General features: G+C 38.1%; 1 protein-coding gene across 4 annotated transcripts in view; it reads right to left on the bottom strand.

The window, feature by feature from the left end:
• Positions 1 to 12,446, bottom strand: part of phkb (phosphorylase kinase, beta) — a 75,534-nt gene that overhangs the window by 4,378 nt on the left and 58,710 nt on the right. For 3 of the 4 annotated variants that reach the window (XM_065289311.2, XM_065289313.1, XM_065289314.2), the window contains 9 exons: positions 6,766 to 6,849; positions 5,817 to 5,921; positions 5,453 to 5,535; positions 5,282 to 5,372; positions 5,091 to 5,149; positions 4,716 to 4,878; positions 4,554 to 4,635; positions 3,945 to 4,002; positions 1,546 to 1,636 (listed from right to left, as the gene is read on the bottom strand). In XM_065289311.2, the coding sequence (XP_065145383.1) occupies positions 1,546 to 1,636; positions 3,945 to 4,002; positions 4,554 to 4,635; positions 4,716 to 4,878; positions 5,091 to 5,149; positions 5,282 to 5,372; positions 5,453 to 5,535; positions 5,817 to 5,921; positions 6,766 to 6,849 (816 nt within the window). Of the gene's footprint in view, positions 1 to 1,545; positions 1,637 to 2,331; positions 2,423 to 3,944; positions 4,003 to 4,553; positions 4,636 to 4,715; positions 4,879 to 5,090; positions 5,150 to 5,281; positions 5,373 to 5,452; positions 5,536 to 5,816; positions 5,922 to 6,765; positions 6,850 to 12,446 lie in introns of all 4 variants that reach the window. The other variant, XM_065289312.2, reaches the window with a different exon arrangement.

Here is a 12,446-nt window from a genome sequence, read left to right as displayed (position 1 = left end):
TTTTGCTCACACCTACAAAGTGGCAATTTTAACATTTTATAATAATTTACCTATATGGCATTTTGAGCTAAAACTTCACATGCGTACTCTGGGGACACCAAAGGTTTATTTAACATCTTAAAGTCTTGTGAAATGTCCCCTTTAAAATATAACTTTGAGACCAACTGGTTAAAAGTAATTGAATAATGACAATGTTACGTCTTGTAAAATTTTTGCATCTAACATCTAGCACAATTTAGTTGAATTATTTATGCAAAGAAACTCATACATTTATTTTCTGTGTAACTTCAATATCCAAATACATTGTATAGCCAAAAGTATGTGTACTTCCAAACACAAACCCATATGTACTTGTTTTGCAGACATTTACTAGAAAAAGATTTAAGAGTTGGTTTTACCTAACTGGTTCCAGCTTTTTGACTATTTTTGAAATATATCTGAGAATTTGCTCCCTTTCAGTATCAGTGAGGTCAGGCACCAAAGCTGAATACTGGGCACCATCTTGCAGTCTCGGCTCTAATTCATCCTAAAGGTGCTCAAATCATTCAAGTCTGGGCAAGTTTCACACTCGACTAAGTAACCATTTCTTTTTGGACCTTGAACAGAAAAACCCTCTCCAATCTGTTGCTATAGTTGGAAGCACACAGCTCTCTAAAATCCCATTGTATGCTCTAGCATTAAGATTTATTTTCAATGGAATTAAGTAGCCTAGTCAAACATGTTAACTACTGTACTGTAGATAGAAATGTTAACATACTTTTGGCTATGTAGTGTAATTTCTGGGTCACACACCGTAGTTGTTGGCTTGCATCTCCTTAAAAATCCCACGAGACATAACACTTTCATTTGTATACCACATAGCTCTGTTATAAATTAACCTCTTGCTGTGATTTACTTAAATACATAAATAACTGAAAGAGCACAAAGGCGGCCTCATCTTTATTTTATATTAAGTAGGCAAAGACAAGCATTTCAACATGCAGGTCAGCCCAAACTGCTCTTGTATGCAAGGAATGACCCATATTTCAAACCAAAACGTACTCATTTATCTTTCCCATAACATTAGACCCCTAGGATGCAATTTATATGCAGATTCTCTTCTAGTGCTCTATTCTGATGAATCACATCACAACCACCAGGGGCTCAAAGGCTCTAGGTTGGGAAGCTATGGCAGTTCATTAAACAAACACTGCACACCACACGTAATGTTTGTCTTAACACAAAGCAAACTAAGTAAATGTACACAGATGTTAAATGTTGTACACAAAATGAAACATGGGATGGCTGCAACAACACTGGGTGAAAGCAACTTACAAGCATAAATAAAAGGGCAGCAGGTTAGATTTCTACAAGTTAAAGGGGGTCCATCATGACCTCTGTACAGTTGATGTGTAGGTGAAGCATACATGACAAATTTGAACCGATTGGTAATCGGTGAACATTAAAATGTTTGTGGGAAATCCCTGATTGAAAATCAAAATGCGGACTTACTGACCGTTGTATATTTTTGCGGCTGATAAGGCCCTGTTCTTGTTTTTCACTTACCTGCTTGCCATGCACTAAAATGCTAGTAATGCTCGGGGCAAGGCTGTCCACTAGTTTAGTTAAGAGACTGGCAGCAAGGCGCACAATGGACCTGGTGAACACAACAACACAATACAGTACAAAACAACACAGAGAGATTCTCACTCAGGGAGCGGCCAACAGCAACAATCACCTTCAAATAATCTAAACTTTCACATAGTCTAATACAGCATGATGCTCATTTGAATAAATAAGGTGTTTGATATTCCAAGACTGTGCCTCCCTGTAGAATTCAAAATCATTTATATGACAAACTTTGACCCTCTGCACTATAAAGTGACAAGGTTGCAGAAGCTATTCAAGCACAGTGCTGCTGACTTAATGCTGACCCTAAACTACTGTTCTGAAATACACTTTCTTTTATTATCATGGAAAAGCAGAGTAACTCTTTTAATGTTCACCAATTTCGTGTTTAGCTGATGGATTCCTTTGAGGAATAAATAAAAATTAATTGACAAACAAAAAGTGGACAAATCAGTTATACTGGTAACTTGTGAAACAAGGGGAATAAAAATAATTCTACATAGGCACAAAATTACGCAATTAAAAAGGAAATAAACAAACAAAAAATGGCCCCCTAGGTTTCTCTAAGGGTGATCAGACCAACAGCTTTATAAAGCGGGTGTAAAAATAAGGACAAAAACAAAAGGGATGAGTGCTGCGTGCTTATGAGTTAACACATCCTCTGGCACAGTGTCAACATTTATACCACACATGCAGAGGTCATGTGCACCGCTAGCCAGTTACCTGCTTGCCATGGACCAACATAGTGGTAATATGTGGTGCTATAGAACCGGCAAACTTCTGGATGACGGCCGCAGCACTACGCACCGCCAGCCTTCGAGAGGTTGCGTGATTAAAAATATATGGGCATAGTGTGTTTAGTTTTTATGTAACATCAGTAATGGAAAAAACAAACAAAAACAAGGATAATAGGGTGGTCCTTATTTTTCACCTTTTAAAAGTTTATGCTCGCACCCCATCAATATGTTTGAATAAATAAATACAAAAAAATAATATCAATATTAATTAATATTTAGAGGTGAATAAAGCACAACAGACAATATACACTGAGACAATGGCTGAAGCAACAAGAAGAAACTCCGCTATATGGTTACTCGGATCAAAAGAGAGTGAAATAACTGGAACAAAGTTTTTGCAAAAATCTGTGTTTTCGGAAATATTCAAAGGCTTTGAGCAACATCTAGATATTGTAGGAACAATTAAAAATTTTGCACAGTGTGTTTTTATTGATATCCTAACACATTTAGGGGGTGAGAGTTGAACATTTAAACAAAAAAAATTTGACCCATTATAAGGACCACCCTAAAGGATACCTGTTTTACTAGTGATGGGCATTGTGGTCATTTTACTGTATGTATGTATTCATGGTAGGGCTGGGCAAAAAAAATAGATTTTTCGATTAATCGTTTTTTTTTATGTGGTCGATTCAAAGTCGATTCTCAAAGAGCAGAATCGATTTTTTTCTTTCATATTTATTTCCGCAAACATTGAACGTAAGATTAACGTTAATCTATTTACTAGTCTTCTTCACTAGATGTCACCTTCTTTTTTGACATGCGTGATGTTACCAAGGAGAGATATGCGAGCCTTTCATTCATTCCTTTAGTGCTTAAAATGGCGGTTTCAGGTGCTACATAGACGTTGATGCCACTTTCACATAAAAGTCGTAGGTATGGCAGCATTTTAGCTTTCGCAAGCAAGACAACGACGATAGTGTTGTGGCTTTTAATTTCTTTTTATTAATTACCCACTTGTAAACTGCTGTTCACTGTTCTTTTTTATTAATAAAGTATTTATATTAAATCTATATTCATAGAGTTGAATCAAAAATCGAGTATAAAAACCGATCCGAGCACTGGAATCAAAAATGTAATCGAGAATCGAATCGATTTGATAGCTTGTGTATTGAAATCAAATCGATCTGGAACATCTGACACGATACCAAGCCCTAATTCATGGGGTGTAGGGGGCATTGAGTTTTTAAGATGCTGTGCTGTGAAGAGTCTAAAAATGCCCTCTTATCAGCTCAGAGCGTATTGCAGTTAAACTGGACAGCGATTTGCTGTACTATGAATTCGACTGCAAAGAAATTTAAGAAAGAAACCTCTGTGTATTGTTAAAGAATTTCAATTGGTGTAAAATGTTTTATACGGAGTAATACAGCAATAATAGTTTTAATCTACGTTCCTGTCACTACCGAGCACTTGTGCCCATCCCTAGTTAGTACAATTTAAAATGTAAACATCTCTATCCCACTAAAAAGAAAATAAATGTAACCCTAATGTACACTAGTGCTAAAAAATAATTGGGGGGGGAGAGTAAGAGAAAACTCTTACCAAAGCTTTCGGCTTCCAGCTCTTCTATAAATTCTCTCCAACTCATCCTTGAGATGCTCTGGACATAAAAATGGTTCAATCTGGTTAACAGCAGCCCATTAACCGTAAAAAATTAATACTTTAACTTTTGGTCGTCTCTAAAACTAACAACACGCCTGAAGCATTTGGGCCCAAAGACATGTCGAACGCAACCTATGGCTCAGTCGTGAAATCACATATAGCCACGTATTTAATCTCGCCATGGGTTGTAGAAAATGATCTTGAGCTCCAAGATAAATGGTAACTGCAGGAATTAGACTGTTAAATGGCAGACCATGACACAAGGGTGGTGTGAGCTAGCATTTCCAAACTCAGAGCTTAGCCATGAAGGCACTAAATGGATTACAGCTGTGGATGTTTCATTCAGACGAGCTGCAGAAGCAGCCGTGCAGTAAGAGGTGTCATGTGGCTCTTTAAAATAGCAAACAGTTTTACCAGCCCTGAAATACTCTGGACTTTTAAACTATTATTCATTAATTCATTAGCAAGAAAGACCTGCCATCGTAGAGGAAGAGAAATTGAAAAACGTCACTAGACTGTTCTTTAAAATCTATTAAAGATACTACCTACCGTTTCTATCGAAGAAGTCAACACCTTCTTTTCGAAGCAGGATGCTGGCCAGCTGGGCTTGACTGGCTAAGCAATCACAGTCCTAATAACAGAATACGTTGTAGATATAAAAGCACATTTTTTAACTCAAATCCATTTTGCACATCGGTTTGCTAAGCTCACATTAAACTTCTGAAGAATCTCAAATGTGGATTTATGGAGCCATTCCTCAGCATTGATCTCAGGCTGCTGTTCCAGGTCTGTGGCATTTGGTGTGCTGGTTTGACGCTTCACCTTTGAGTGCTTGGGCAACTCCAGTTCCTCAAAGCTCTTAAACTCTGGGATTCTACCGACGTTTCAATGAGAAAACAGCCAATAAGGTACTTAATGTGGCACACGGATAAGGAAAACAAAGCTGCCTTGTGCATTAAAATCAGTGGGGGCAGTATCTTTCTAGTGCTTCAAAACAAATAACGAGTGAACCATAATGAGTATAAAAGACCCAGAGAACATGTATTGATTTGAAAGAAAACCGAGTAAATGGACGGTAATTCTTACTCGGCTTCATTGACACGCAGGAAGTCCAGTTGCTCCACCACAGCGCCTGAAATCAGGGTCTAAACAGTATTCATGGAAAGATATAAAGACTGAATGACTTAAACCGCTGGTAATTAATGCACACAACGCAACTGAATGGTTTATCATATGTGCATGTAAAATGATCTACTGTATTTCTAAAAGCCACACACCTGAAGTCGGTCCACATGAACTTTAACCCCACCAATGTTTCCCTTTTTGAATGATGCAAGCATGTCCAGAATGGGGTTGAATCGGCTTCCCCTATCAAACAAGCGCTGACATGACTATCATTTTAATATGCAAAAACAGGTTGGTTGTTGATGGTTGAGATAAACTCTTACTTGATGTTGTCCTCTCTGATAAGAACCAGGAAAAGTGGCCGACCTGGCATCTTCCAGCACTGCTTTATAAACTGCAAGGCATTCTGTAAAGCACACACGTAGAAAAACACAATCACATATGAAATAATGTGTATGCCTGGGGTGAATAAACACAAAGTACATACGGGTAGGGGAAAGTTTGAAAATGCTTTGTAACTCTGAGGTTGAGATGGATGATTTATGAGAAAGAATGCTGTTCATTGACCATTTTTTGTCCTGAATTTGATTCTTTATATAGAAAGAGAAGACATGGGGTGGAATATAAAGCGAGTCCTATTCTTGCTTCATCTGAGGGACCGGCGAGGTGTGACATCACCCAGCTTACCTTGATATCATCGATCAAAAGCATGACATCCTGGGACAAGTAGAAGTCACTGAGATCGAATACGATTGGATAGCAGACCACAGTCTTACCAAGAATCCGATAAATCTGAGGGAGACCGAAAAGACACACATCAAAATGACTGTAAACTTTAGACATATACTACACAAGCGCAGTACTTAAACAGAGACAGCACATGACATTCATTTTAAACATACAGTACAAACACTAAAAACGTGTGCTCTTTCTGAATCAATACGGTGCACAAAAAAACGTTGCTTCTTTAAATTCACCCTCAAGCACAGAGATTCTTTACTTTAGAGTTTTCAATTTATAAAATGTCACGATCCATAAAAAATTACAAACACAAAACAAATTTGGCGAAAACGCATATTGAATTTCTGTAGACTAATGTTGTTTTTTCTGTAATTGAAAGGTTTTTTCTTTCTTTTCTGGACTGTGGATTTTTTGTTTCTTGTTTTGTGCAAACAATTAAGCATTCTCTCAATCATCACAGCATTTTTCTCTCTTAGCCACAAACACAGACTCTGCTCCAAAACCTAGTGAGCTGCCTACGCAGGAAGCATATAAAGACTGTATAGGCACAGTACTGCAATGCAAAACAGGTAATATGATTATGATTTCACGCTTCCCCAGAAAAGCACTATTTATCTACCACAAATAAATACATATTACATTTATAGGCTTTCTTGCTATATATAGGAATTATAGGCATCAAGGCAGCTCACCAGGTTTCAGAATCATTCACACGTCTTGCCATAGTTCAAGTTTGTGTGTTGTTAAAAAAGAGGACTAATATTTAATCATGGCAGACACTGTTTAACTCTGAGCCTTATGAAGATTAATCACAAAGAATTGTAATGAATAACATTAAATAAGGAGATGTTTGCATTTCCACTCAGGAGAGGATGTAAAACAGAACCCTGGTTACCTTGCAAGTGCCAATGCAGCCAACGGGTCTATCTGGTCTCCCAGTCAAACCAAGTTTCTTATTGACGGCGAGGAAGCGGTATGCCTGCAAACACACATAGACAAACACATAAACATGCTTACTTACCTATATGAATCAGGAAAAAATATTTTAATAGATTTGTAATTGCTATAGACTTAACACCCTAATTTAAAACTAAAAAATAACATTATTTATATATAATTTGGACATTTAGTAAGTACATCCCAAAAGGTTAAAGGGGCCATAGAATATAAAACTGTATTTGCCTAGGCATAGATTAATAATAAGAGTTCTGTACATTGCAATGACATATCGTTATGTAAACCACCTTATGAAAACCTCGGCATGCAAACGGTTGCTGAAAAACAGGCCAATCTCAACATAACACCAACTGTGATGTTACAGTTGTGATGTACGCCCCAACCTGGGGGCAGTTGTAGCCTATTGATTAGAGAGTCGGTCTTGAAACCCGAGAGTTCTCAGAGTCAGAGTCTCACGGCCGGCGGGTTGCGACTGTGGTGTCTTTTGAGCAAGGCACCTTAACCTTAACCTAAACACACCCCGTGTGTTTACAACTTGCAGTGTGTGTGTTCACTGGGATGGGTTAAATGCAGAATACACATTTCGAGTATACGTTGCATAATTGAAAAATTTGTCACCTTTACTACACATTAATTACAATGTTGTTACAATGCTAAAAACAAAGGTAGTGCTATATGCTAGTTAATCCTATATGCTAGGGTTTAGGTTAAGTTCTACTATTGACGTTACAGTTATTTTGCAGGTCCATACTAAATAAAACACAAACATAACACTCAGAAACGTCAATTTCCAATCTCTAAACAATTGTTTTTTTTTCTTAAAAATCTGTATCTTCATCTGATACAGGCTGAAACATAATAAGGTCTGTTTACTTAATGTGAGCTACTAACATGAGCTTTGCTGTGAATCAGACAATCAGGGCAGAGCTCAACTTCATTATTCATGACTCCTTTAAATAAGGTAATAACAGACTAATATTTATTCATGACTCCTTTAAATAAGGTAATAATAGACTAATAATTTCAATCTTAAGGCAAATTCTAGGTTTGTAAATAAACATGTTAAACCGTCTCTGGATCATTTTTTAACTTAATAAAGTCACATAACTTCTATGTAACATATTGTATCAATGCATTTTGTGGCACCTTTAATTCACTTTAGCCAATATTTTAAGGTTAAGATATGTGCACATATACACTACGATATCACATAGTTAATCTGTATTACATATGGACGACATCTCCATTTGGAACTAATGGTCTATATGCTGGTCTGGTTCCAGGTGTGGTCTCTCCTGCAATGTAAATCTACACAGCAGTTTCCTTCTAGTTATAGTTCACCAGTTCAGTACAAAAAAGTCTCGTCACAAATAAGTAGCTTATTATGCAGCAAAATCAAAATGACAATTTAAGTCTGCGGCAATCCTCTTCCCCATCCATGATCAATAATCTGAGCACCACTGATGATACTCTAGTGCCATGTGCTTACACATTTACAACATTAGATGGCACACTTTTTCTCTCTGCCTTTCTGCGGTTTGATATTCTCCGAATAATTCTTGTGTGCAAGTGTGTGACAAAAAAAACAAGCCCTAGCTGAGGAGAACTAAACTCGTGTAGAAGCAAATGTTAGCAACTTAAAGGTCATGGGTTCGATCCCATGAACACATGCTGTTGCCCTGTAAGTTGCTTTGGATAAATGTGTGCCAAATGCATAAATATAAATATAACTCCATTGAAACAGAGGAAGAGAGCTGCTAATTTACGCAGTTGTCGGATTGAGCATTTTCAGACAGCTTTGTGCTACAGAACTCTTTTTCACTCCGTGCGGATCTCTGTACCTTGCGTGCAGAATAGCAATGAGGGGGAAGACAACTGAATCGAGAGAACCGCCCTCCCTCTAATCACGAGCTCAACATGCCTGACACGAACCCTGCAAATGTCACGCATGTTAAGCCTGTAGTGCACCAAGAAGGTCTGTGAAACCGGTGCGCTGATGTTGAAACAAACCTCTTTAATATCCCAGGTTCAGCAATAAAGACTTTCACACTCGTATCGCTTTTTGCAGGCGCACCTGCTGGATCAGTAACAGCATGTCTGCGAAACGTACTCTTATCTGCACCAGTATTGCACACGATTAATCAAGAATATCAGGCTGAAGGATTTTAAAGGAAAGAGGCGGACTAACAAACAACCTCAGGTGTTGCCAAGGCTCCTTTCTAAAAGGCATTTTTGCACAAAAATAGCACAGGAGTCCTTGCTATTATTACAAACAATTGCTATGGATTTTATTTGGAATCTTCAAAAGCTGCTTGTGAACGCATAATGATGATGAATCAGTTCACTTAAATGTAAAAATATGTTTTCAAAACTCGCAACTAGTGGTCGACAAATGTAATCACGGAAAATGGGAGACAAATTGAAAATAGGTAAAACAATATAAACATTTATTGAGCATAATATTTAGGAATATACACTTTAAAAGTCCCGCTGTGAATCCGGACTTAGCTGTTATGTGTCTGAAACTGCCAAATGTAGCATTTATTTACATACATATCTATGGTCCGAGAGGGTGTAAAGAGAGGAGGCGGGACAAATTTGCAAATTCATAGATATTGAAAGAGCTTTGCAATTGAGTAGAGGCAGGGACTAATTTGCATATTAATATCTATGGTCTAAGCTGTGTGAATAAGTAGAGGCGGGGAGCAATTCACATTTTTATATCCGCATATACTAAATGAAGCAAGGTAAAGTTACATTCAAGCTGTTTTAAAGCATTAAGAAATTAGTGAGACAGGTAAAATTTTATATATGCTATTATAATGCTCAAAAAGATGTTTTAAAGGAAAACACCAAACTTTTTTTTATTTTACCATTTTTCTACCTCAGCCTAGACAAATGAATACATACCTATCTTTTTTCAATGCATGCACCTAATCTTTGTACAGCACGTCGTAAATGTATTAGCATTTAGCCTAGCCCCATTCATTCCGTAAGATCCAAATAGGGATGAATTTAGAAGCCACCAAACACTTCCATGTTTTCCTTATTTAAAGACTGTTACATGAGTAGTATGGTGGCACAAAATAAAATGTGACGATTTTTTTAAGCGGATAAAAACTATATTGTATGGCGGAAGAACACTTAAGCCCGATTTATTGTCGTGCATAAGCTCTATCTGTAGCCTGTGCGAAGCTCTGCGTAGCCTGACGTGCACCTCGCAAAATTTTTAACAGCGCGTCAGTTCTACGCGGACCGCAAGCGCTGCGATTGGTTCACCAGAACCCCTCCCGTCAGGTAAAAAAAACTGTGTCATAGGTTTTTCCGTTTGCCACGGTGAAAACAAAGATGAGCCAAGTTGAGGAGTGATTTAACTTAAACTGCAACAAAAGTCGCTGTTTATTTACTTCCATCATTGCTGGTCTTCTCAAATCATACACAACAAGTTACTGTTTCTTCTTCGTTTGTGGGTAAACTTGCCACCGCTACTGTGGTTACACGCGTGGATACTGCCTACCAGCGGTCTGCGTTTGTGTTTGCACGTTGACGACGACCCAAAAGTATAAATGAAAATGGACATGGAACCTACGCCGTAGGACCTACGCATGACTATAACAAGCCCTTTAGTTTGCAGCACTTCAACCTCGGGCACGCAGTAACATCATCACTTCTGACTATTCCCCCTTATGCTCAAACTTCCGTCAATATTACTGCGCCTATAGGTTGAAGTGCTGCAAACTAAGTACTCTTCCGCCATACAATACAGTTTTCATTTTTTATTCACTTTGCCAAGTTTTATTTTGTGCCACCATACTTACTCGTGTAACTACGCATGTAACGTTCTTTAAATAGGAAAAAGCACGGAAGTGTTTGGTGGCTTCTAAATTCATCCCTATTTGGATCCTAAGGAATGAATGGGGCTAGGCTAAATGCTAACAAATTCATGACATGCTGTACAAATATAAAGTGCTTGTATTGAAAAAAGATAGGTATAATTTCTTTGTCTAAGTTGAGGTAAAAACTTTGTTGTTTTCCTTTAAGTGATAAAATTATTGTCTACAGGGAGACTTTAAGTACAAGACATTTGTACTGTGGATATGACACCTCACAGTACTGTTTAGATAGGACTTTCTTGCACGCTAGTGAGTGTTGTTGTGTGTAAAATGGCGTAACATTAGCCTGGTTAGCCAGACCTACATCAAGATGTACATAAGGTCTGGCAACTCTTCACACAAACGGCTCAATGCAAGGGGCGGGATATAAGGTTGTCCCTCAAAATGCCTCTGTACGCAATAGGATAGCGCTATGACCAATCAGAGCAACGAAGAAGGTGATGTAGTTACCGTAACCAGTCGGCAAAACTCCAAACACATCTTTCTTGCTTAAAAAGGACTTCAGTAGGGTTATTTGCTCTTCTCTCAAAGAAAAACATAAGTCTAATTCCTCCAGATTCGCGGCCAAAGCCGCTTCAAAAGAAAGCTGTTCGCCAGCAGCAGCAGCCATTCTTTGTTTTCAAGTAGGAACAGTTGCAGCTCTGTCGTCATCATGTTAAGCCCGCCCCACAGACGCTACACACGATGTGATTGGCCTGACCAAATTTTGGTTTTTGGAGCTGTTAAGTGTATTGTGAGTGCCTAGACTAAACCCTGGCAGCAAATATATTTTGCGGCCGCTAGGGTGCGTCTAGATTTCTAGGCTAGCGTATTAAGCGTAACATGACATTAAAAGAGAATGTTTGGTCATTTCAGAATCCATCAGATGTTGGCTTCAAATCGGAGCATCTTTTTATTAGAAACATCTAATTTAAGGAACAGAAAGACTTATCGGCCAATGGCGATAATTGAAAAAAAAATCCAAATATCCAATATACCAACCACTGCAATACATCAATCTATCACAGTCCTTAACATTATTGCAAACATTCGCACACAAATAAACACCAAATGGGAAATTAATTCTGTAAACTTCTCATCAGCCATTAAAGCCCTGATCTCAAATGCTACATTGTGGCATTTACCACGAAAGGTGAATGCGGTGAGGGTAGCTGGCACTCTGCTGCAGTTGGGCAGCTGATGTAAATGTAAGTAGGCAGCACTACGCAGAGAGCACCAGCTGCCTCTAATAGGTCAGCGACTGAATAAGCATCCTTACAGAGAATTACAGAGGCATACTCAGCAAACTATCACTCTTTCTAATGCATGCTATGTGTGCAGTTACGCACACACACACATCGGAACTGAACAGACTCTAGTAAGCAGCATACTGTTCTAGGCTGATATCATGAAATCAAACAGCTTTAAACTTGCAGTACATAGCACGTTCCTGTAACAAAACCACCTACTCACACACCCACAGACAGAAGAACAAACATGAATACTCTTCCTCAAACACCTCTCGGTGCTTTGCGGTTAAAGGCAGAAAACACATAACAACGATTTGCCGATGATAATAATAGGAATAAAAATAGTCTATTATAATAAACAGGTTGAAACAGGTCAGTCAGTGAATAATCAAAAACATTATTTAGCAGATGAAAACACTTATATGGTGCCGCTATGCATTCATATTGTACTAATATGTTCACAAATTGGATTATATGAACATCGGGTAAAACACTGA

Source organism: Paramisgurnus dabryanus, chromosome 2 (genome assembly GCF_030506205.2).
Source record: "Paramisgurnus dabryanus chromosome 2, PD_genome_1.1, whole genome shotgun sequence".
Lineage (NCBI taxonomy): Eukaryota > Metazoa > Chordata > Actinopteri > Cypriniformes > Cobitidae > Paramisgurnus > Paramisgurnus dabryanus.
Note: the sequence above shows the minus strand (reverse complement) of the source record. Positions and strands in the feature narration are given on the sequence as shown.